Source organism: Panthera leo, assembly GCF_018350215.1.
Source record: "Panthera leo isolate Ple1 chromosome Y unlocalized genomic scaffold, P.leo_Ple1_pat1.1 chrY_random_Un_scaffold_81, whole genome shotgun sequence".
Taxonomy (NCBI): Eukaryota; Metazoa; Chordata; class Mammalia; order Carnivora; family Felidae; genus Panthera; species Panthera leo.
Window position 1 is genome coordinate 137,333 of NW_024962235.1, and position 25,154 is coordinate 162,486.

The 25,154-nt window shown below is 49.9% G+C and overlaps 1 protein-coding gene across 1 annotated transcript in view; it reads left to right on the forward strand.

The window, feature by feature from the left end:
• LOC122212856 (protein Shroom2-like) overlaps positions 1–25,154 on the forward strand; it is a 76,054-nt gene that overhangs the window by 39,513 nt on the left and 11,387 nt on the right. The window contains 1 exon segment of the mRNA XM_042926831.1: positions 20,284–20,862. Within this exon segment, the coding sequence (XP_042782765.1) occupies positions 20,284–20,862 (579 nt within the window).

The following is a 25,154-nucleotide window of genomic DNA, read 5'->3' on the forward strand; positions in this document are numbered from 1 at the left end:
CCGACTTTGGCTCAGGTCATGATCTCACAGTTCCTGAGTTCGAGCCCCGCATGGGACTCACTGCTATCAGTGCAGAGCCTGCTGCGGATCCTCTGTCCCCCTCTCTCTCTGCCCCTCCCCTGCTCATGCGCGCTCTCTCAAAAATAAATAAAACATTGAAAAAAAAAAGATTTTATTTTGAAGTGATCTCTACCCCAACATGGAGCTCAAACTCACAATCCTGAGGTCAAGAGTCACAGTGTTCCCCTGACTGAGCCAGTCAAGCGCCCCTAAAATGCTCTTCTTTTTGTTTGAATGTTTACTTTCGAGAGAGAGAGAAAGAGAGAGCATGAGTGGGGGAGGAGCAGAGAGAGAGGGAGACACAGAATCTGAAGCAGGCACCAGGCTCAGAGCTGTCAGCACAGAGCCCGATGCGGGGCTCAAGGTCACAAACCATGAGATCATGACCTGAGCCGAAGTCCGCCACTTATCTGACTGAGCCACCCAGGCACCCCCAAAATGGTATTCGTATAATGCATTTTGAGTTACTCAGTTTGTAAATATTAGGAACGTACCTTTTGAACAGTGAGTGGGGTGAAATATCTAATCAGCCACCATCTTACTGGACGTGTATTACGTGGGTGGGTGTGCCCTGTGCACTGAGTGTTAAGGGTGTGGCCTGAGGCCAATTTTGCCTTGTCTTAGTAACAGGACCATGTACTTGGTAAATAATCAGTGGACATGAGCAGTCTAGGAAGAAGGTAAGCTTTGGGGTTGAAGACACAGGTTTAAATTCTCATTCTCATTGCGTCAGGCCACCTCAGTTAATGACTTCATGTCCCTGGCCTACAGCAGCCTTCCTCGGAGACTTATTTCAGTGCTTCCTAGATATAACATTAATGCGTCGGCACAGTGCTGAAGATAAGTAGGTGTGGATAAAAGGAAAAAGTCACTCTTACGAATATAGCAGTAGGTACTGCAGAGTAGTATGTGTGACTCGGTTAAATGAGCAAGACTCAGAACTAACTGCCGTGAATTTAGAAGAGGCTGATAGAAGCAGGTTGAAAAGAGAAAACCCACCTTGAAGTTAGGTAAGCACAAGACTCGGGAGGGCTGGGACTGTCCAGATGGGAGGGCGCTGTTAGGGCCAGTGGTGGGTGGGAGCATGCTTCCTGTACTGGGGCAGCACTGAGGTCTTGGGCTGCTTTAGGAAGGGAGGTGGAGGGCAGGGACTTTAAATATGGATCATTGTGAACTGATGAACTGGTAAGTCACGGTCAGCCAAGGCGCGGTCAGCCTGTGACTTCTTTGTCTTCTTCACTGAAGGCTTTGCACACAGTAAAACTTCCGGAAATACTTTATCAGTTGTTTGGTAGATTATGTTCCTAATGAGTGTGTAATAAACCCAAGAGTATAAAGAGAATGCAGACAGATATAAAATAGGCTTTTCAGTGGGGTTTTTTCTTTCATTGTTCTGTCTGATTTTATTACGGTTTTAGGGTCAAACAGTGTATCGCACATGCTATGTGATTAGCATAGTTAAATAGACAAAGCTCCATAAAATACATTCACTAGGCTTTCCTGTGTTTCCTCCTTTTAAACGGTAAGGAGGAAGACACCCGAGCCTTTTGGTAGCTTTAAAAGGGCAAGTCTTTGGGGGTGGGGGTTCTAAGCATAGAAGCCTTGGGAATGTTCCCCCTGAGGTCAGGAGTTGGTGATGAAGTAACATGAAATACAAGGGAGCCTTGAGTCAGGGAGGTTAGAGTTGACAGAGCCTGCGTGAACTTGTCCATCACGAGGCAGCAGGCACAGACAGGCCAGCTGCTGTGAGCATGGCTTTGAGGCTCCTCTGTGCCGGAGGCAGCTAGACCCAGGGGCTGCGGCAGGGTGAGGCTGCCCCGTCCCTGGAGGGAGCACCCCGCCGTGTTCCCGCTGCTCCACCACGCGCAGGCAGCCAGCGGGGAGCCGGTAAGAGACTCCCGGATTTGTTCTTAGGCAGCTCGCCCGGGATGGGACCCGTCGCCTCATGCCTCTGCTGCTTCCATGTGTAGTTACGAGTGTCTCTTTTGTTCTCCTGTCTTTACGAGCAGGTTGTCAGCTCAGGCAGCACAGTGGGTGAGATCCGGGGAGGTCTGTAAATGTTTTCCTTGTTTATTGTGCTGCCTGGAAATGAAAAATGATGCAGGTTGGGGTGCAGATTCCAGCTCTGCACGCACGCACGCACGTACGTGTGCAGACACGCGCCTGTGCCGCTTCTGTGCTTCTGGATCCATGCAGACTTCGCAGCTTTCGGTTTGGCAGCTGGCTAAACGTGCTCTGAAATGAGAAGGCAGTGGCTTTCCATACCGCATTCTGGGCTGCGAGCCATGGTGCCGGTGAGACCGGTAGCCTGGGATGTGGGAGCATCGCTCTGCGTGAGATCGGCGGAAGGCCGGCATGGTGTGAACAGCGTCTCGCCTTTGCTTTTTCTGTGCCAGTAGGAAATTAGCATTTTCATGACCGAGGCACTGACTGCGGATATTGAAAGGAAATGGTGAGTCGGCCACATGGAAATGGGGGGGGGGGGCGGGCAGCAAAATCAGGTGTGCACGTTTAGGTATGGAACAATGCTCTGTGGCTAGATTCACACGTAGACTGCTAATTGCAGTGAAAAACGCCTAAATGTAGAAAATGGAATCAGTGTGGTTCTGAGTACTGTGCAGGTCTTAGGTTTTGCTCCCCACTGTGATTGTGACAGCTTAGAGGCATGCCGTTTCTTCACAGGTTTTACTGTACGTGTGCTCTGAGTCTTTACCTTCTATATTGTAAAAGAAAGATTTGTGAAATGCCTTTGCTATTAGCAGATGCTTTGGTGTCTGGAGGGAGGATGCCATTTTCAGAGAAATTGCTGCATGTACGTGTGTGTGTGTATGCTCACACATGCATACACTGTTTGAGTCTGCATTTACTGACTCCCATGGGCAGGCGTTCTTTTAAAATGCATATGTAGTGGCCATGCTATTGAGAAGTAAAAAGGAAAAGGAGTTTGAAGAAAGGTTTTCAGAAACCTATAAAATGGCCTGCCGCCTTCCACACTGAAGACTTACAGAATGAATGAATGAAACATGTCACGTAAAATATCTGCAAATTGGGTGCAGGTCAGATGAAGGGCTGGCATATTTCCCTTGTGAAGCAGAATCTTTGAGGGGTATTCTATAAATATTTCTCATTATTGTGTTGCAGAAAAGTATTCCACGGACAGTAGTAGGAGGTACATCTCCACATTTGCTTTTTGTCATTCATGGTGGAAGAAATATGGTTTCCTTTTCTCTCTCACATACATACACACTCAAGCTGACACACACCCCTTAAAAATTTGCAGGGTATCCTTATAGATGCACGAACGGAACACACATGTATGTTGGTGTTAACCATACAGGTTGTACGAGGCATCTCTTGCCCAGTTGGAGTGACATGGCCCTGGGAAGCGCCTGTGCTAAGTGCCCCCTGTTTAACATAGACTGGCCGCTTCCCCCAAATCCACCTTTGAATTTCAGTGGTGTGTTGGGAAGCTGATATGTTATGTGGTTTTTAGAATGCGTTTGCTTTACTTTCACGGCCTTTAATTCTTTGCGTCTTATGTGCATTAAAATTAAAGAAGGTCAAGGTGGTAGAAACCAGGGCTGCTATTTTGTGTCCACTGGATCAACCCGTCTTTCCCTGGTTAGTGGACACTTGGGTTTTCCAGCTGGCTTTTCCTTAGATAATTAGGTCCTTTCTGGGCAGCTTCTAGACAGAGCTGGAGGTCTGACGAGATCCTACAGTTACTTAGTTTTTTGCCTTTAAAAAAACATTTGCAGAATCTCTTGTGTTAATTCTTAAAGTTCACAAGCATTTTCATACACACACACACACACACACACACACACACACATATCTTGGGCCTGAGCACATTGCATACCATGTTCACTTTACAGTAAGCAAACCGGGGCTTAAGTGCTGGATTCACACAGCCCTTGCGTGCAGTATGGCTGGTTTTTAATCTGTTGGGTTCCTGCGGATTCATGCCACCTCTGACGTTGAAAGGACCTACAAGGAAGTAGGAGAGGAGATGGCGGTGCTCGTTGGCAAAGCTAGTCTCTTCTGACCTTTCATGTCTCAAACCCAGGATGCTTATAGTGCAGTGGGAAGGAATTGCAGTGTGGACTCCCGAGGGGGCGTGTGGTACAAAGAATCCCTAACCAGGCTGAGAGACTGGGGACGTGTATCCTGAGCTGCGCGGGTATAACTTGCAGGCTGCCTTTCTGACCCTCCGTTTCTTTGTCCATACGATAAGGAGTTTGGGGCGCCTGGGTGGCTCAGTCAGTTAAGCATCTGACTTCGGCTCAGGTCATGATCGCAGTTCGTGAGTTCGAGCCCCGCGTCGGGCTCTGTGCTGACGGCTCAGGGCCTGGAGCTGCTTCGGATTCTGTGTCTCCCTCTCTCTCCACCCCTCCCCTTCCTCACACTCTGTCTCTCTCAAAAATAAATAAACATTAAAAATAAATAAAATCTTTAACAAAAAATTATTTTTTAAAGTGTAATAAGGGAGAAGACGAGTCCTCACAGGAACTTAAATGTATTATAAAGCAACAAGAATTCAAGTAGTGCAGCAGTGGTTCGAGAACAGACAAAAGTTAATTAATACAAGAGAATCAGTAGCCCAAAAATGAGCTTATTTTTTAATTGAAGATTTAATAACGCATGAAAAACAACAGAAGACAAAAAATCATGTCACGGGGCGCCTGGGTGGCTCAGTTGGTTAAGCGGCCGACTTCAGCTCCGGTCATGATCTCGCGGTCCGTGAGTTCGAGCCCCGCATCGGGCTCTGTGCTGACAGCTCAGAGCCTGGAGCCTGTTTCGGATTCTGTGTCGCCCTCTCTCTGACCCTCCCCTGTTCATGCTCTGTCTCTCCCTGTCTCAAAAATAAATAAAACGTTAAAAAAAAAATAAAAAAAAATCATGTCACATATGCTGTTGAAAAAAATAGATTAGGAAAAAAGTATATTCTTATTTTGTGTCATCTAGCAAGTTAAATTTCATGTGGACTTAGGAGATTTTTTTTTTAATTAACTATAATAAGGGGCGCATGAGTGGCTCAGTCGGTTAAGCGTCCGACTTCGGCTCAGGTCATGATCTCACGGTTCGTGGGTTTGAGTCCCGCATCGGGCTCTATGCCGACAGCTCGGGGCCTGGAGCCTGCTTCAGATTCTGTGGCTCCCTCTCTCTCTGCCCCTCCCCCGCTTGTACTCTGTCTCTCAAATATGTAAACATTGAAAAAAAAAAGACTGAGAAAGCTTTAAAATACTTATTAAAAAAAAAAAAGAAGAAGGAAGGAAGGATAAAGCGTTTGGAATCACTGATTTCTGAGGTCCCTTGAGACCATACTAGTTTTTCATTCGCAGGGACAGAAGCCAGGCACTGCAATCCCCCTTGAGGTCACACACCCAGCCCCCAGGTTGTATTGTCTTAGTGCCATCAACATTCATGGGAAAGAAGACCTATAAATATAAGTCACACACACACACACACACACACACACACACACACACACACACACACATTAATGTCTTTGAGATCCATTTAAAATAAAATGAGCTCCTGTCTGCCAATGGTGTTCCTGCCTGCAGGCTTTGTTGATGGAATAGCAGTGCCCTTGACAGTCAAACCCATCCGGTGTCCTGTGCTAATGCCTCATAAAGTCAGCTGCTAACAGATGAAGTGCTTTGGGGTATAACTTGCATAACATTTGTTATTTAATGACTCTTGCAAAGTCTAGCCAGTGGGCCCTTAAACATACTCAGAGGCCATTAAAGATGGAATAATTAGAAACTCTAGGATGGTGTTTTAACATTTATATCCACGTGCATGCACGTATATGTATATATGTGTACAACATAGGCACACTCACATATTAGACATTTTATAGAGTAATAAAGTATATAAGGTAAGCTTTTATGTACAATTAATATATCTAAAGCCTATTGGGTAAATAACCCATTTCCAAATATGGTTTAGCTGAGTGACAATAATTAGACAATCCAATGTATAGAATTTTGAGAATTTGGGGTCACATACAATTGTGGTAAGAGAAAGACAGCTGAAGCAAATGATTTTCTCTTAAATTATGGGGAGACTAGGGGCGCCTGGGTGGCTCAGTCAGTTAAGCGTTCAACTCTGGGTTTTGGTTCAGGTCACGATCTCAAGGTTCATGGATTTGATCCCCACATCAAGCTCTGCACTGATGGTACAGAGCCTGCCTGTGATTCTCTCTCTCCCTCTCTCTGTGCCCCTCGCCTGTTCGCATTCTCTCTCTGTCTCTCTCAAATATAAATAAACATTAAAACAAAAAAGTAAAAATATAAGGAAGTTCTTTGGTCAGCACAGAGCCCTCTTCGGATCCTCTGTGCCCCTCCCCAACTTGTGTGTCCCTGTGTGTGTGCGCTCTCTCTCTCTCTCTCTCTCTCTAAAATAGATAAACATTTAAAAAAGAAAAAGTTTAGGGGCACCTGGGTGGCTCAGTCGGTTGAGTGTCTGACTTCAGCTCAGGTCATAATCTCACACTCTCTGAGTTCGAGCCCTGCGTCGGGCCCTGTGCTAACAGCTCAGAGCCTGGAGCCTGCTTCAGATTCTGTGTCTCCATCTCTCCCTGCCCCACCCCACTTGCGCTATCTCTGTCTCTCAAAAATGAATAAACATTAAAAAAAATTTTTTTAAGAAAAACTTTAAAAATATATAAGGAAGTTCTGTGTATGATGCGTGGCATTGTAAGATACGAATGTCCAGTAGAGGTCCTGTAGACTTTTAGGATTATTTCCACACTTTCACAGTTATATAGGTGAGGCTGCAGCAAACATCTTGTGAAATACTCATGTTCTGGCATGCTGATTTCCCTAGGATCAAATTCTAGATACGGAATTGCTTGGTAGGCTTTTGGAAAATACGCGCAAATTGCCTTCCATAAAGTGCATGCTGTTTGTGCCCTACCACCTAGTAGCCTAGGGCAGTCCTGCTTTCTCAAAACTCTGGCTACATCAGACATTTATTTGTTCATTCATTTATTTATTTTTATGCTTATTTATTTTTTGAGAGAGAACAGAGGAGGGGCAGGGAGAGAGGAGGACAGAGGATCTGAAGCAGGCTCTGCACTGACAGCAACGAGCCCAATGTGGGGCTCGAACTCACGAACCCTGAGATCATGAGCTGAGCTGAAGTTGGACGCTCAACCAACTAAGCCAGCCAGTGCCCCAACTATAAATTAAAAAAAAAATGTAGTGTTTATTTTTGAGAGAAAGAGAGGCAGAGTGTGAGCAGGGGAGGGGCAGAGAGAAAGGGGGAGACACAAAATCTGAAGCAGGCTCCAAGGTCTGAGCTGTCAGCACAGAGCCCGACACGGACCTTGAACCCACAAACCGTGAGCTCATGACCTGAGCTGAAGTCGAATGCTTAACTGACTAAGCCACCCAGGCACCCACATCAGACATTTTAAAAGTTCTGTGATTCGACAGGAAAAGAGCAATTTCATTTTTAACTTGCATTTGCCCAGTAACTAGCGAAGTTGAGTTTGTGTCTTGTCTAGCCATTTGTATTTTTTCTTTGGTTCATTACTGTTCATATCTTGTGTTCATTTTCCTGTTGGCGGTAGGACCTCTCTCTTCATGATCATTGTTATTTAGATTGCAGATAGATCCCTGAAGTGCGTTGTGTGCTTTTCAAACATTTAGGGTTGGTTATGCTTAGTTTTGTCCTTTTCTGTGTATAAGTATTTAATAATCATGCCATTGCCCCTGCCTGGTGGTTTTGCACAGTCCATTCCCATCCTGCTGGCTCCTGGCCCCTGGCAGTTGTGTACTAGCCTTTGCGTTAGTGACGTCACAAGCATAACCATCTGGGGCTCTGGGTCTGTGACCTTACTATGAGCTGTAGACTGCCACCTGAAACATTCTACAGAGTTTTTGCAAAGAAGATAAAACTGGTCAGGAAGAGAAGAACATAGGGGTTTCAGAGGAGTGTCTCACGTGATGTTGTAGACAGAGAGTAGGAGTCACAGATGAATGTCTACACCCTAGCTCAGGTTATCAGTAAGTCACGTAGGCTCTGGGGCTGCCGTGTCCTCCCAGGCCAGGCAGAAGTACTGGATTTTCTCAGTTATGCTTGCCCTCTGCCAATGGACGTTAGGGTTAGGGTTGTGTGTGCTGAAGAATTGGGAAGTGCCTGCCTACCCAGTACCCCAGCACCTCCGGCCACCTGCTCTGGTTGACAGGAGCCCGTCTGAGGCACAGCTGTCAGACTTCCATACCTGCCAGGGTCTGCTCGCTTGAGCACTTTTCCATGCCTGTGCCTTTCTCCTTTTCGTTCTCCCTCATCAGGATGTTTTTATGTTCATTATAATGTTCCTGTTGTGAGTTTTGCTGTGGCCCACCGCCCCAAAAGCATTTGATTGCTCAGGGTGTAAGTGCGTCCAAGTAAAATACATAGAAGCCATTTAACTATAGATACAAACACATTGGAAAGAGTAAAGGGCTAGTCAGTCCCCAGTTAATATTTTTATTATGGTCATCGCTTTGTTGAAAAATTGAGGGGCTTCAGATTGTGTTTAATGGGCAAGGAAACCTAACTGCTTCTGTGAGTTGCGTCGGTTTCTATAGCATTCATGCAACGTGATGTGAAATTGCAAGGACTGAGTCAGGACATGGCTGCGCAGTAGAGCTGACGCCGTCCGCCTCTCATTTAAGACCAGGTCGGGGCATGGAATCTTCTCCCAGGCCTCACAGCTCCAGCATACTGGGTGTGTGTGTGTGTGTGTGTGTGTGTGTGTGTGTGTGTGTGTGTGTGTTTGCCCCTATGTTTTAATTAGTATTCGATCAGAACCACGGGCTCTGTGGACAGGTCTTTGGGTGACATCAGTATGTTTCTGGTTACTGATCTGTATTTACGTGGTGAGGTGCCAGGAAGCCTGCAAAATGGAATCAGGTACAGAGAGAAGCTCCCTTGAAGGATCTTCTCCTCTGTTGTCAGGGAAGATAATAATATAAACAGATTACCGTAGACTTGGTGCTTAAACAACAGACATTTACTTTTCACCAGTTCCAGAGGCTGGAAATCCAAGATTGAAGTGCAGCTGACTTGGTTCCTGGTGAGACCCGTTTCCTGGTTTGCAGACAGCTCTGTTCTTGCCGTGTCCTTACGTGGTGGAGGGCAGAGAGAGGGGCCACAAACGCTTTCCTGTGTCTCTCTCTCTCTTTTTTTTTCTTTTTAAAGAGAGAAAGAGAGCGCGCACAAGTGAGGGGGGGGACAGAGGATCAGAAGCAGGCTCCGTACTGATATCAGCGAGCCCGATGCAAGACTCAAACTCAGGAACCTTGAGATCATGACCTGAGCCGAAGTCAGACAGTCAGCCAGCTGAACCACCCAGGTGCCCCTCATGTCTCTTTTACAAGGGCACTCTCCCACTGCTGAGGGCTCCATCTTTATGCCCTAATTACCTCCCCCACGTCCCACCCCCTAACACTATCCCCTGGGTGAGGGGGAGTTAGGATTTAACATACGAATTTTGGAGGGTTACAGAAATAAACACTGTGATGTCAGGTAGTCAGAAGGCCCAAGAAAATCAGCCTGCCGGCCTTGGCTTCCTCTCCTCCCTTACTCCCTCCCTCCTTTCTTCCTGTTACCTCACTGAGTCTTTGCTGAAGCCTGCCTTGTGCCAGGGCACTGCGTTAGGCCTACGGACAGAAGTGGGTGTTATCACCGTATCCAGGAGAAGTGATATTCAACGGAAATAATACAGATAAATTGAGTATAGTTTGGGGACAAACAGGTAAAGATTAAGTCCTTATGGGGGTTCATCAGAAGAAAGGCTTGTTTGTCAACAGGTCCTGGAAATGGGGGCACCTGGATGGCTCCTCAGTTGGGCATGTGACCTCAGCTCAGGTCATGATCTTGCAGTTCGTGAGTTTGAGCCCCGCATCGGGCTCTATGCTGACTGCTCAGAGCCTGGAGCCTGCTTCAGATTCTGTGTCTCCCTCTCTGCCCCCCCCCCACTTGCTTACGTTCTGTCTGTCTCTCTCAAAACAAAACAAAAACAAAAACAGGTCCTGGAAACGCTTCATGGAAAAGATTGGATCTTAAAGAAAATGGGAATGGTGTCCATGGGGCGTATTCTGAAGAGTGTGGATCAAAGCAGAGATATGGAAACCGTGAGGCATAAATGGCAGGGGAGGGCCTTTGGCCAAAATGTATGTTGCAGGAACATGCATCCCTGAGGAGTGGCAGGTGGCTTGGGAGGGATGAGAGGGAGCCTGCAAGATCAAGCATGCAGTCTGGCCTTGATCTGGTGGTGGTGGCAGGAGGAGCCAGAAGTTTCTGGGGGACAGGGTCAGGCATATCTACTTTCCATGCTAATGGTGGCTAAAGCATACGCATGTTTGTAAAATGCAACAAGGGGAGGACAGAAGAAGAGTGGAAAGGCCCAGGGTGGCTGATCCTTCCCATGGAATACTTTGCTCACAGTCTGGAAAGGTCACTGCAACGTGGCTTTGCTTTCAGAACATTAATTTGTGCAAGTCGTGAATAGATTCACTCTCAAATTTGTTGAAATGGGCATTTCCCAATGATTTCAGTAGGGTTTGATTTGTAGGTGTTTTTTTTCCCCCAAAAGTTTATTTTGAGAGAGAGAGAGAGAGCATAAATGGGGGAAGGACAGACAGAGAAGGGAAGAGAAGGAATCCCAAGCAGGCTCCACGCCGTCAGCACAGAGCCTGATGCAGGGCCTGAACCCATGAACCATGAGATCATGACCTGAGCTGAAATCAGGAGTCAGATATTTAACTGACTGAGCTACCCAGGCACCCCTGACTTGTAGTTTTAAGGAATTTTAATCTTCTACGTCTGCCTAAAGTTGGCTGTCCTTGCAGACAAACACACTACGTTACAGGGTTTTCAGTCAGGGCTGCAGTAAGTGCCTTAGAGCAAGAGGGAACTTTCTGGGGCAGTGCAGTTGTATTTTGACTTGATTGTGGTGGTGAATACACAACTCTATACATTTACCCAAACCTCCCATCGCTTGAATTTTATGGTGTGTAAACAATACCTTGATAAGATTGTGGTGTGGTCATGGGATCGAGCTCTGAGTCGGACTCTGCACTGAACTTGAAGCCTGCTTAAGATTCTCTCTCTCTCTCTCTCTCTCTCTCTCTCTCTCCCTCCCTCCCTCCCTCCCTCCTTCCTTCTCTTTCTCTCTCTCTCTCCCTCCCTTTGCCCCTCCCCCTCTTGCATGCATGTGTGTGTTCTCTGTCTCTCTCTCTCCCAAAATAAAAATAAAAGATAAAATTGTGGTGGGGTGTGGGGAGGAATAGAGGTGGAGATGTTCTATAATGTCAAGACTTCCCAGATCCATAGCTAGATTTCTAGGAATACAAACATGTGTTTTTAAAAACTTAAGTGGCTCAGGAGAAAAGCTTGTACATGTAGGGCACAAGATGTAGGGTAAACCCAAATTCATGTATCACTTGTTCCCTGTGCCCTAATGTTTGCAGCTTTTAAGTTTTTATCAAGAACATATCATACCTAATAAAAACTTACGCAGCCTAGATGTTCCCGAAACTATTATTGAGGTAAATGAAGTGTCTGCCATAATACGATACTAACCTGATTTTTCCTTCTGACTGCTTCTAATGATTTGCAGCGACAGGTTGCAACATTCACCATGGTTCACCCAAGGATGTTCACAAGAGACCATTGCTCCCACTAATAGCTAAAAAGGAGCCATTGCAGTTATAAAATCATAGCTTTAGAGGAACTCAGCAGGCCCCCCTCTCTGTAAAGTCTCTCCTCTTTTCTCCCTTGGCATTCTCTTCATAGTACTTAGCAAAAGGAGTTAAAATTGTTTAGAAATTAATATCTGCCTTGCCTTTTAGAGCAGGGTTTGACAAACTACAGGCCAAGGCCCAAATCCCCTGGGCCCAGGGTTTGAGAAGCCTTTCTTGGTGGAGAATGAAACATCAAGGCTTTATCCCTCCAAGGCTGGTACCAAGGGGTACTTAATCTCACTGTGTCTTCAGAGGATGATCGTCTGGTTTCGAAGGGACATGCCAAGCCAAGGATTAAAGCTTCAGGCATAGTTTGTAATACTCAGATCAAGTGGTTAGAACAAGGGGAGAGAAGGAATTTGGGAGGGGAGGGTCCCATAAAGCAGAGATTCTCAGCACTGGCTTGACATCCAGATTCCCAGGAAGGCTTTTGCTAAGATAACAGATTTGCAGGCGTACGTGTCCTCATCAGCCCCTACCTCTGCCCCGAGCTGGCTTCTCCTGGAGTAAGTTCGAGGAGAGCTTAGATTTGCATCTCTGTAGCATCATCCCCTACGTTCCTTCAGAATGTTCTTGAGAATTGGAGGGGTGGGTTCAGGAAGCTGCTTTTTTACACATCTTGGAAAGAAATATGGACAGGGTAACCTCATGCCTGGGAGGGTCGAAAGCCTCTGACATTGATTACATTTCCCCTGTTTCCTTTGATAGGCTTCAAACTGGTAATAGCTTCCCATGAGTTGCGGAAGGAGCTGCCAGGGTCTCAGAAGGCAGAGAGAACTTTTTACTGTATCTCTTGTGGTTTGTATTGTGTGTCCTGCTTCAGGTATTTTCTGGTCGGACATGGGCTGACCCATGCTGAGAGTGGGGTCCTGGCTGGCCGCAGGTGCAGCTGGACCAGGGGATCCAAACACCCATCAGAAGAGACGGCAGGGTGCGCTGAGACTGTGGGGTGACTTGTGGCACACACTCTTGTGTCCTGCGGTTTCAGAAGACTAATCGTGCCCTGCCGGGTCACCTACTTAAAGCCTGCAGACCACAGTGAGTGCAGTCTATAGCCAGCAGTGGAGCAGTGTCATTGGCCAGCCCCACTTCCCCCTGAAATCTTGATTTGATCAGTTCGGCTAGTTCTAAAACCTTGCAGTTCGGATCGGGCTTGCCCACTTTGAACTTTGCACAGAACGTATTTTTAGGAAAGCTGATAACGGAATGCCTGAAGAAAACTTTGCTAACCGAGCACGTGAAAATGTCATCTTTAGTCCATTTGTGCCTGTTTCTCACTGGTCTGGAGCTTTCATTGGCAGAGAGAATTTGCCTGATTTTGGTTCAATCAAAACAAAACAATTCATCAATTTTCAGGGGTGCCTGGGTGGCTGAGTAGGTTAAGTGTTTGTTTGACTTTGACTCAGATCATCAGATCATGATCTCACGGTTCGTGAGTTTGAGCCCCATGTCGGGCTGTCTACTGTCAGCATAGAGCCTGCTTCAGATCCTCTGTCCCCCTCTCTGTGCTCCCCCCACTCATGCGCCCTCTCGCGCTCTCTCTCTCTCTCAAAAATAAATGAAATGAACACATTAAAACAAACAAAAATTTCCAAGTGTCACATCTTGGAACCAGGAACAAGTATCTCTAGCCACAGAAATGAAAGAGGCCTGGAATAGATTCAAAACACGTGTTCTGAACACAGAGTTGGATGCTTGAGGGGCGGTCACAGACTGCAGTCTCTAAATCTAAGTATTTTCTGTGATTGGACACTAGTCCTTCAAGAAATCTGTGCTTGTTGTACGTTCTGATTTGGATCCTCTGTGTGTGTGGAATCTCTCTATTAATCTGTTCTCCTCCACTTAACTACAAACGTCTTACCAGTCCCTCTCAATTCAGCTTCATTCCTATTTACCACCCAAATTCCTGCAAGTAAAAAACAAAACCCAAAGGAAGCAAGTCTTTTTATCCATCTGTTAAGATAATGAAGAAGTAACATTCATCTGATTTTCTAAAGTGATTTCTTTCCCCATGTGGCATTAGAATCACAGAAGAGAGAGCCTCTTTGGGTCTGACGCAGAGGGAATAACTTTAGTGGAGACGTTGCAGTAAAGAGATGACTGGATTGAAAACGATTTCAGCGCCCCTCCCCTCCCAGAAGGTGATTCTGCGAGACACGGAATTGGGACAGGACTCATGGAAACCGCTCTCTCCCTCATCACTAGTGTACCTGTCCATGCATTTGGTAGATGTCGTTTGCATACTCGGAAACTGGGATACGACAGCCAGACAGCCTTTAGCCTCCAGGGGCTCACCATCTGGGAAATCCTGTGGTAGTCTGGCATTTCCAAGGAAAGAGTGGGTGGTGCCATTATCCCTGGGTGTTCATGCTGTTGGAGACGTTTCTAGTCGTTTCCGTCCGTTCATCAGTGAATCGGTCGATTGCCTCTTTCGCTTCCATGCCTTGCCCATCATCGTCACCTTTTCCCACCTTGTTTGGCCCTGAGGGGTGCTGTGTAGACAGAAGACCTTCCTGCGTGTGCTTCACTGCGGCCATGTGTGTGTGCTGGGAGTTCCCTGGGGCACACAAAGATCAGCGGAGACACCAGGGACTCGTTCCGGAGACTTGTACTTGTGGCGTGAGCGTCCCGTGTCTGTCCAGCCACCTGGCTCGTCTGAATGTCCGGTGGCAGTGTTCTTCTTGAGACAGCCTGCCTGGTGGTGTTCCGTGCAGATACAGGGAGAGAAGCTGTGATTTCTAATAAACGGTTCCAGCCTTCGCAAAATCGCCGTCCTCCATACCCGCAGGCAATGGATGTGTGCCACCTAAAACTGTGAATGTCGACCTCCACCGCTTCTGGGAGGCCTGTCTCTGCCTGGAAGGCAGCACTTCCGAGTCCTACCCGGTTGGCCTGTGGAGTCATTTTGTCCCGTGCAGACCTGGCTTTGCCACATACACTCGCAAGTACTGCTCTTGAACCGTCTCCGGTACGCCAGCCACCCTGTCCGTCGCTGGCGTCGGCGGCGGGCTGGCTTTGTGAACGGTGGGAGTTAGCATTTTTCGCAATATTGAAATGAAAGGAGGAAACACCCGAGTGTTGTCTTCCACCGGAAGGTTGCTCTGTCTCTCCCCGTCGTTCACTTGGGCAGTTCCATCCCACGGGATTGTGGCGGTACCGTAAGCGCCCCGGAGCAGCTGCCACGGGGATGCCCTTCCCCAGGTGGAGGCCTGGGCGGCCCTGCCTCGCCGTGCCGCGCTGTGGCGTGGCGTGGGCGGGGGGTACGCGGTGCTGCCGCGGAGACCTGCGTTCGGGTCTGCTCCGCCACACGGGGCACTCTCCCGTTGGGGGCTCCGCGCAGCGTGTGGCCGGTGGGGGCCGCCACATGGATCCCGCCGCGCGGGGGGCTCTGCCGCCTCTGCCTCGCGTGGCTCCCCTCCCCCCGCGGTATCCCATGGTGAGGAAATGAGGCTTGGTGACACACTGTCTCTTGCCGATGTCACACAGCTGGTAAATGGTGCTGTGATGGGAAGCGTCTGCCTAGCGAAACCCCAAATGAAATGTGGGCCAGAGCCTCACCATGGCCTCAGACACTGAAGTGCATCAGGAGGAAGAGCCGTGAGCAGGAAATGTGTGTCCAGGTCACAAGTGACCGTGTGTCCCTCTCCTCTCATTGTCCCTCTAAGTACATAGGAAAGGAGGACCCTGTGGTACGCGTCACGTAAGTCATCCGAGAGCTAGAAATGTTTCTCTTTTCCTTGATGGAGACAATGGTTAACCCTACTTGCAAAGCAGTGCTGAATTAATTAGTGATTGCAGAGCAGTCTAAAAATGTTCACTTATGATGGGAATGTTCACCTGCAAAGTTATTTCTCTGAGAACCTGACTGGCTGCGTCTCAGAAAATGCAGCCTCGCAGGGCGCCTGGGTGACTCAGCCCGTGAAGCATCCGACTCTTGATTTGGGCTCAGGTCATGATCTCACAGTTTGTGAGTTCGAGCCCTGCGTCAGGCACCGAGCTGACAGTGTGAAGCCTGCTTGGGATTCTCTGTCCCTCCCCAGCTTGCTGTCTTTCTCTCTCTCTCTTTCTCTTTTCTCTTTCTCTCTCTTTTCTCTTTCTCTCTCTCTTTCTCTCTCTCTCTCTCAAAGTAAATAAGTAAACTTTAAAAAAAAAGAAAAGAAAAGAAAAAAGAAAAGAAAAAAAAAAGAAAAGAAAAGAAATGGGGTACCTGGGTGGCTCAGTCGGTTAAGCGTCCGACTTCGGCTCATGTCATGATCTCACAGTTTGTGAGTTCGAGCCCCACATCCGGCTCTGCGCTGACAGGTCAGAGCCTGGAGCCTGCTTTGGATTCTGTGTCTCCCTCTCTTTCTGCCCCTCCCCCACTTGTTCTCTCTCTCTCTCTCTCTCTCTCTCTCTCTCTCTCTCTCTCTCTCCCCCTCCCCCCCCTTCCTCCCTCCCCCCCTCAAGAATAAAAAATAAACATAAAAGAAAGGGGAGGGAGGAAGGGAGGAAGGAAAGCAACACAGCCTTGCTCCTTACCATTGTGCACAGTGACTGAAAGCAGCAGATGCATTTGTACGTTGATGTTTGGGTGACCGTGTGCCATGGTGCATGCAATATTTGCTTGTGAGGCTTCAAGAAGATAGCCTGGTCTCCTGCCCTCCGTGGAGGCGCTTATAGGCCAGTGAGGCGAGTGGAGACTGTGAACCACGCAAGCATTGGAGAGTGAGAGCAGTCCTGGGCTACGGGTGACCAGGAGCAGAGGGCCTGTGTGAGACGGAACAGAAACCTGTGGCCCAGAGAGAGGAACCCAGGGCCACAACAGGGCTCATCACGAGCAGAAAGAACCTGGAAATAAAACCGTCACTTCTCGGATCTAGAAAGCACAGTTAGACATGGGGCTGACCGGCCGCATCCCCAAATCAACAACGTAGATTTGAATAATACCGGTGTTGATGGGATTCCCTGGGCATTTGGTGTGTGTGTGTGTATGTATGTATGTGTCTGTATATAGTCTTTCTCCTTTTGGACTTCTGGTCATTTCTGCCCCTATCACAGGGTGTCTGGGGTCCTGAGCAGCATTTATGTGGCCTTGGGGCGGGGCGGGGGGTGGGGGTTCCTCTTCAGATGAGGTTTGTTTTGCTTCGCTGCCCTGCCTCGGACCTTTCATGGCAGCAGGCAGAGGAGAAAACAGCCAGGCGCTGGGGGGAGAGAGAATCCCAAGCAGACTGCATGCTATCAGTGCTGGGCCGGACTTGGGTCTCAAACCCACGACCATGAGATCATGAACTCAGCTGAAATCAAGAGTCAGATGCTGACTTGACTAAGCTACCCCGGCACCCGTCAGCTTTTATTTTAAAGTCTATTTATTTATTTTAGGAGAGAGAGAGAGTGCACACCAGCAGGGGAGGGGCAGAGAGAGAATCCAGATGAGGTTGGTTTTGCTTTGCTGCCCTGCCTCAGACCCAGGCGCTGGGCTCCCACCTGCCCAGGGGTTGCAGGTGTCCTGGGAGCCTCCTCCTGGAGCAGCCTTCTCCTTGATAACGTGTCATTAGCATGTTCTGCATGACAGTGAGTGACCTGAGCTGCATATCAATTGCTGGGAGTCTGGAATGCAGCTGCCTTTTAAATGTTCCTTTGTATGGCTTGACTCACTGTTCCAGGCATTCCTAGGAGCTAAATGGTTAGGTGCCTTTGCTGGCAAATCCTTAAGACTTCTTATTTTCTTACTCTGTGTGGATCTTTCTATCACCATTTCTATCACCATTGACTTTATCCTTGAAAATTTTTAAAAATTTTTTTAAATGTTTATTTTTAAGAGAGACAGAGAATGCGAGTGGGTTCGGGGCAGAGAGAGAGAGGGAGACAGAATCGGGAGACACAGGCTCTGGGTTCCGAGCTGTCAGCATAGAGCCCGATGCGGGCTCAAACTCATGAGCCATGAGGTCATGACATGAGCTGAAGTTGGACACTCAACCAACTGAGCCACCCAGGAGCCCCTATCCTTGAAAATTTTTTCAACATTTAAAAAGGAAGGGCTCCGAGGTGCCTTGGTGGCTCAGTCAGTTCAGCGTCTGATTTCAGCTGAAATCATGATCTCATGGTTTGTGAGTTGGAGCCCCGCGTCGGGGTCTGTGCTGACCTCAGAGCCTGGAACCTGCTTCGGATTCTGTGTCTCCCTCCCTCTCTGCCTCTCCCCTGCTCACTCTCTGTCTCTCAAAAATAAACATCTAAAAAAATCGTTTTTATTAAAAAGTTATTTTGAAAACTTCTAGTTTCTCTTAGTGTGTAGCTAGTATGTATGTTTTTCTTGCATATCTAACTTTCTGAAGCTGGGTTAATATTTTAAGCTCTTTTGCTTGGCTGTTTTGTCACCGTGCATCTTCGAAGCCGAGGCCGTGTCTTCAGCGTCTTGAAAGCAGAGACCACACCCGCCCTCTCTCAGGGCCCCTGTGGGACTTGAGCTCTTCGGACTTCTCCCAGATGTGGACGGCTTCCAGCTTCTAGGTGCGGCCGGGGCCAGCCGTGTGTGGCTGTGCTCACGGCAGCACAAGGTGGGGAGCCGCCCCCGGCTGGCTGACGACGGGAAGGGGAGGGACTTGGGCATGGTCAGGGTTCTCCTCCAGAGCATCCACTGAAGCTGAGGGGCCCTTTCCCCGAGGGACACGGTCAGAGGGACACGCGCCGGGCACTGGACTTTGTCGTGCAGCAGCCTGGCTGGGGTTGGGGCATCCATAACACCCAGGCCGGGCATCACATCCCAGGAGGCAGGCTCGCTCCTGGGCCCCAAGGGGGTGCTGGAATGAGGGGGAAAGCCTTACCTAGCTTGTTAGAGGGGGACGTCACTTACGGGCACCGGTGCTCTGTCTTCTGGTTCCCCCCGTGCTGCCCTCGTTAGAGTTTGCTTTAACAGCTCTGAGGTGATCTCGTCAATGCCAAATTGCTCTTCCCTGAATGGAACGGTCCTTCAGAGGCTCCTTTTCTTACTGTGTCAGGTTGGAAGGAACTGTGCTGGCAAAGGCATGGCAGGCTGCTCTGTCACAGAGTTGAGAGTGCTTAGCCCGTGAGTGAGCGCTGCTTGCAGCGCAGAGAAACGTGCTTGGAGCGTGTGCCTCCGTCCGGGTTTTGCGGAGACCTTCCTGTGTGTGCGTCTGTGCGTACTGAGCACACGCGTATGTGCATCGAATGTGGCGGTAGAGCTGGGAACGGGTAGCAGTATGGAATGATCAGTGAGCCACTGCAGCGCCCAAAGTCTTTGTTTTTGTCTCTTGTTTTAAATTTTATTTGAGAGAGAGAGAGAGAGCATGAGTGGGGGAGGGGGCAGAGGGAGAGAGAGCGAGAGTGAGAGAGAGAGAGACAGACTCTTAAGCAGACTCCACACTCAGCACAGAGCCCAACGTGGGGCTCGATCCTTTGACCCTGGGATCACGACCTGAGCCAAAATCGAGGGATCAAGGGTGGGACGGTCAACCAACTGAGCCACCCAGGTGCCCCATGTTTTTCTCCTTTTTAATAATATACGACTGATTGGGGTGCATGGGTGGCTCCATCGGTTAAGCGTCCAACGCTTCCTTTTGGGTCGGGTCATGATCTCACGGCTTTGTGAGTTCAAGCCCCGCATCACACTCCACGCAGGCAGCATGGAGCCTGCTGGGGATTCTCTCTGTCTACCTCTCTCTCTACCCCTTCCCTACTCACGCTGCCTCTGTCTCTCTCAAAATAAATAAAACTTTAGGAGAAAAATAATATACTACTGATTTTAAAGGCTTTATTCATAAATTGATTTGAGGCTCATGTTAGAAAGCTCTATGCCTTTTTGTAAATGGCAATTTTCCTAAATAAGCCACATAAAAATACTGTTACATCAAGAAACAAATATTTCTAAATATAGCCATATGAGATTTTTCACCAGTGTTGTTTTTAAAAATGTGTAAAGGGGACTCCTGGGTAGCTCAGTCCGTTAAGCATCTGACTTGGGCTCAGGTCGCGATCTCGTGGTTCCCGAGTTGAAGCCCCACGTCAGGCTCCGTGCTGACAGCTCAGAGCCTGGAGCCTGCTTTGGATTCTGTGTGTGTGTGTCTCTCTCTCTCTGCCCCTCCCCCACACGCTCTCTGTCTCTGTCTCTCTCTTTTTCTCTCTCTCAAAAGTAAATAAACATTGAAAAAAAATTTTAAGAGGTCTGAACCTTTATAAATAAATAAATAGTGAATTTTCTTGCCCCACAATGCAACTTGTGTCTGCAAGTACACGTCTGTACCTTAAGTGTGTGCGTGTGATTTTAGTATTTCCCGTCCTGTTACGTGAGGTAGCAACATGCAGCCTCCTGTGTGTGCTTGGACTGGATACCTCGCGTCACGAACGGCGGGGACAGGTGTGGGAAAACGTATCTGGCTTTCATTACCGAAAATGAGTTAAGAAGGTCATCGAGATCTGGATCTAGTCCGGTTTGGAGAGATGCGGCTTGGCATCGTGCGCTCACTTGTACACTTTCTCCCTGTAGACAAGCAGATGTCCGACGGCCGGCAAGCGGTGCGGCAGGACAGCAGGACTCCCGGACGCTGGCCCAGCTCGGTCAGCCGTCTCCCGCCTGGGGGGCTCCGGAGGTGCCCCCGGAGGCCCGCGGCCGAGCGGGGACCCTCCCTCGAGACTACAGATCCTCGGAGGGCGCGCCCTCGGCCCCGCACACCCGCGGGCAGGAGCCCAGGCCCTTGAGCGCCGCGCCCGTCCCCAAGCAGCCAGCCCCGCGGAGGCCGCCGCCGCCACCGCCGCCCAAGCGTGAGCCCGGGCAGTTGGGGGGCCTGGCCGGCGGCACCCCCAGCGGGCCCCCGCCGTCCCCCGAGGCCCCGGACGCGTGCGCCCCCCGCCCGGCCCTCGGCCAAAGGCCCGAAGACGGCGAGTGCGCGGGGAGGCATGTAGACGGGCACCGGGCCGGGCCTGAGCGCCAAGCCCCGCTCCCTTCCTCGCTGCGGGCCCCGCGCCCGGCCGCCATGGAGACTTCTCGCTCCCCTTCGCCCCAGTTCGCCCCGCAGAAGCTCACGGACAGACCTCCCCTGCTGGTCCAGGACGAGAGTTCCACCAGGTAGGGCCCTGGCCCCGCGCCTGCCCTTCCCTGGGCTCCCGCGGGAGGTGTCCCTGGTGTCTTTCCTGGGCGGTGTGGGCGGTGTCTGGACCCCATGGGGGACAACCCACAGCTCCAGGGGCCACGTGGATTTTTAACTTGGGGTCGGGGCGGGGGTGCCCTGTTCTCCAGGAGCAAAGGGGATGTGCCGCAGGTGCGGACTGTCCTCTGTCCCCGTGGTCCAGGCCCAGCGGTGGTGTGTGCCTTCCCTCCGGGCATCTGCCCATGAGGGCTGTGCTTTCCCTGAGCACTTGTTGGTTGGAGAGTCCGGTGTGCAGTAAGCCTGACGCCTTCAGGAGACTTTGGTGTTTTTCATAATGTCCGGTATTTCCACACGTTTTGTAGGTTTATGTTTCTATTTTTGAGAGAGAGTGTGAGCAGAGGAGGGGCAGAGACAGAGGGGGAGACAGAATCGCAAGGAGGCTCCACGCTGTCACCGCAGAGCCCCAGCCAGGACTCATGCGGGGCTCATGTGGGGCTCACGCGGGGCCTCACACGGTCAAACTGTGAGATCAGACCTGAGCCAAAATCAAGAGTTGGACGCTTCACCGACTGAGCCACCCAGGTGCCCCAACACATTTTTTTTCTGTGTCATATGTGAAAAGCAGAGCTGGTATACACATGTTATAAAGGCAGAGGAAAAACCTGTTCAACTCCATGGCGCTGCTGTTAGAATTTCCGACGTGGACTTGTCTGCCGTGCCCGTGGAGACGTTGATAAATATGGTCAGGCAGGGACCGACCGGTCCCGAACACTGAATGTTTCCCTTTGCCGTCCTCTCAGAGTGCCTTTGAAGAACTGGGAAAGGGCAGAAGTGCAGAATTTTCATCTTGCTCGCTAGGGCCATGGTTGTCCATCTGGGGGAGGGTGGCTTTGCCCCCGGGGGGGCATTTGGCTGTGTCTGGAGAGGTTTGGGGGGTCGCAGCTGAAGAGCGAGTGTTGCTGCTGGCATCCAGCGGGCAGAGGCCGGGACGCCTCGCATCCTGCAGTGCACAGGTGAGCCCCGCAGCAGGGAATGCTCTGGCCCCGATGTCCCCTGCTGTCCAATATGGTAGCCACAGTCACATGTGGCCGTAGGAATGGAAGTTAATGAAAAGCAAAATAAATTCTGTGCATCAGCTGCACCACGTGTGGTTAATGGCACACATACCATTTATTTCCATCATCCCAGAAAGTTCTGTTGGACCTTTTTGTTGTAGAGTCTCAAGCCGTTCTTTTTTTTTTAAGTTCATTGATTTATTTTGAGAAAGAGCATGAGCACGGGAGGGGCAGAGAGAGAGTGAGAGATAATCCCAAAGCAGGCTCCACACTCTCAGCACAGAGCCCAACGCAGGGCTCAGACTCCAGACCCAAGAGATCATGTCCTGAGCCGAAATCAAGAGTCAGATGTTAAGGGGCGCCTGGGTGGCTCAGTTGGTTGAGCGTCCGACTTCGGCTCAGGTCATGATCTCACGGTTCGTGGGTTCGAGCCCCGCGTTGGGCTCTGTGCTGACAGCTCAGAGCCCGGAGTCTGTTTCACATTCTGTGTCTCCCTCTCTCTCTCTCTGCCCCTCCCCCACTCACACTGTATCTCTCTCTCTCTCAAAAATAAATAAACATTGGGGCGCCTGGGTGGCTCAGTCGGTTAAGCGTCCGACTTTGGCTCAGGTCACGATCTCACTGTCTGTGAGTTCGAGCCCTGCATCGGGCTCTGTGCTGACTGCTCAGAGCCTGGAGCCTGTTTCAGATTCTGTGTCTCCCTCTCTCTCTGACCCTCCCCCGTTCATGCTCTGTCTCTCTCTGTCTCAAAAATAAATAAACGTTAAAAAAAAAATTAAAAAAAAAAAAAATTAAAAATTTTTTTTAAAAAGTCAGATGTTTAACCAACTGAGCCACCCAGGCGCCCCTGTTCTTTTCTTTCCACCTTGAAAATAACTCGGCAGAGAGGACACCACTGATAGCATCCTGTATCTCCGCAAGTGTGGCCTCGTAACCACAGCTTCATCTGGGGGCCACGTCTGTGTTCTGTGTCATGCAGACTGTGGGCACCACTGAGATAACCTGTCAGTGGGAGGCAGCGTTGTCCGTTCTGAAGGGAAGAAGAAGCAATAACGTGGTCTGTGTGGCGGGTCAAGTGTGCGACACTGTTCCAGGCGAGCTGGCCTGGGCCCCTCAGGCCCCCCGCTTCTCGGGAGCTGGTCTGAGCTCTGCGGGCTCCTCGGAGAAACAGCCATGTGTTCCCACAGTGCTCGTGACCTGCGTTGGCTCAGGACGTAGGGAGTGGGTTTCATTTTTTTCTTGCCTGAAGCCAGTGTTGATTTTCTCATTCTGTCTTTTCCAGGAGCTTGAGAGGGATTTCAGTAAACAGGGACAGTGCCTATTGAAGATACTGGGGGGTGATGGGTACCCACATTATTTAGTGTTCCCACCCATCGTGTCTTTTGGGTCGGAAAAGGTTGCCTGTGCACCATGTCCCCTGCTGTATGAGTGCTCACAGAGGGCCCGAATCCGGGTCAGTGTCTATACCCAGACCCACATGTGTACACTTTGTTCTTAGGAAGCTCAGTGAGGCACATGGTGGCCGTGCCACCTCCAAGAGCTGCTACCCAGAAAGTCGCTCACAGTGCACTGAATTAGTCACCGTCCCCACGGTGTGCCCCGTCGGTCAATCCTGGTATGAGAGCGTGCGATCCCAGTGACCTGCAGGCTGAACAAGAAACCAGGGAGGCACGGTCAGCTACCGATGGGTCAGCAGGGGAAGGGTCAGGGTCCCCCTGTGTCAGGGCTTCCTGAGCTGCCGGTCATTTAGGCTCAGCTCAGAGATACTGTTCTTGGGGCGCCTGAGTGGTTCAGTCAGTTAAGCATCCAACTAAGCGTCTCACAGTGCGTGAGTTCGAGCCCCACGTCGGGCTCTGCATTGATGGCATGGAGCCTGCTTGGATCGATCCTCTATCCCCTTCTCTCTGCCCTCCCCCACTCTCAAAAATGAATAAACGTTTAAACATTTAAAAGAAAGGGGTGCTTCGGTGGGGCAGTCAGTTAAGCGTCCAACTTCAGCTCGGGTCATGATCTCACGGTCCCTGAGTTCGAGCCCCACATCGGGCTCTGTGCTGACAGCTCAGAACCTGGAGCCTGCTTCCGATTCTGTGTCTCCCTCTGTCTCTGTCCCTCCCCCACGTATGCTCTGTCTGTCTCTCTCAACGATAAATAAACATTAACAAAAATAATTTTAGAAATAAATAAAAATGTAAAAGAAATTGCCCTGCTCTCTGCTGACTTGGATCTCTTGAGCAGAGCTGCTCGCCTCATCTCCCTCCATGTCCGGCCTCTCCCTCCTTCCAGCTACCCCTTGACCATGAGTGTGCACGCGCTCCTGCCTGCTGGGGCGCCAGCCGGGGTGCAGGGCAGGCTCCCACCTTCACGCGCTGTTGAGCCTTCCCTGTGTACCAGGCCCTGAGCCCCCAGCAGGAGTGCGGAGAGAGGAGAGGAAGCATTCCTAGCCTCTGAGGGATTTCAGAATGGGCATTCCTACCAAAACAAATGCTTCAACTCGTGTGCTAACACTAGGTAGCTGACTTTTTTACTTATTTGTTTTTCCAACGTTTGTTCATTTTTGAGAGAGAGAAAAGTGTGAGTGGGAAAGGGACAGAGAGAGGGGGAGACACAGAATCGGAAGCAGACTCTAGGCTCCAAGGTGTCAGCACAGAGCCCGACACGGGGCTCGAACCCACGAGCCGTGAGATCATAACCTGAGCCGAAATCGGACGCTCAGCCGGCTGAGCCACCCAGGTGCCCCTAGGTGGCTTACTTTTAAATCTTTAACAGTCGTCTGGGGATTTTTTGCTTAAACTTCAAACGGTCCTCTGCTCCCCCATCTGCCCCTACCCCACTTGCACTTTCTTTTTCAAAAATAAACATTAAAAGAAAAAAAAAAACACGGGCAATCTTGCTAGAAGTCTCCCGGCGGCCCCAGAACCACGCAGGCACCCGTGGGTATGTACTGGCCCTGCTTGGAGAGGCAGCGAGGGAAGGCTCTAATGATAACTGTGAAAGGAAGCCTGTTGCAGGTCCCCCGACAAAGGAGAATGTCACCGAGCAGGGCCTGTTAATGTTTGCACTATTATCCGCATGAAAACGCGTGTTAAACCACCCTCCTCTCAGTCAGCAAGCCCAGGGATACACCCCCGGCTCCCCTAGGGGTGTGGGTGATTTTGAAAATGGAAAAGGTGTCCAGACGCTCAGGGTCAGGAACGCAGGCCTCCTCGACCTCCATT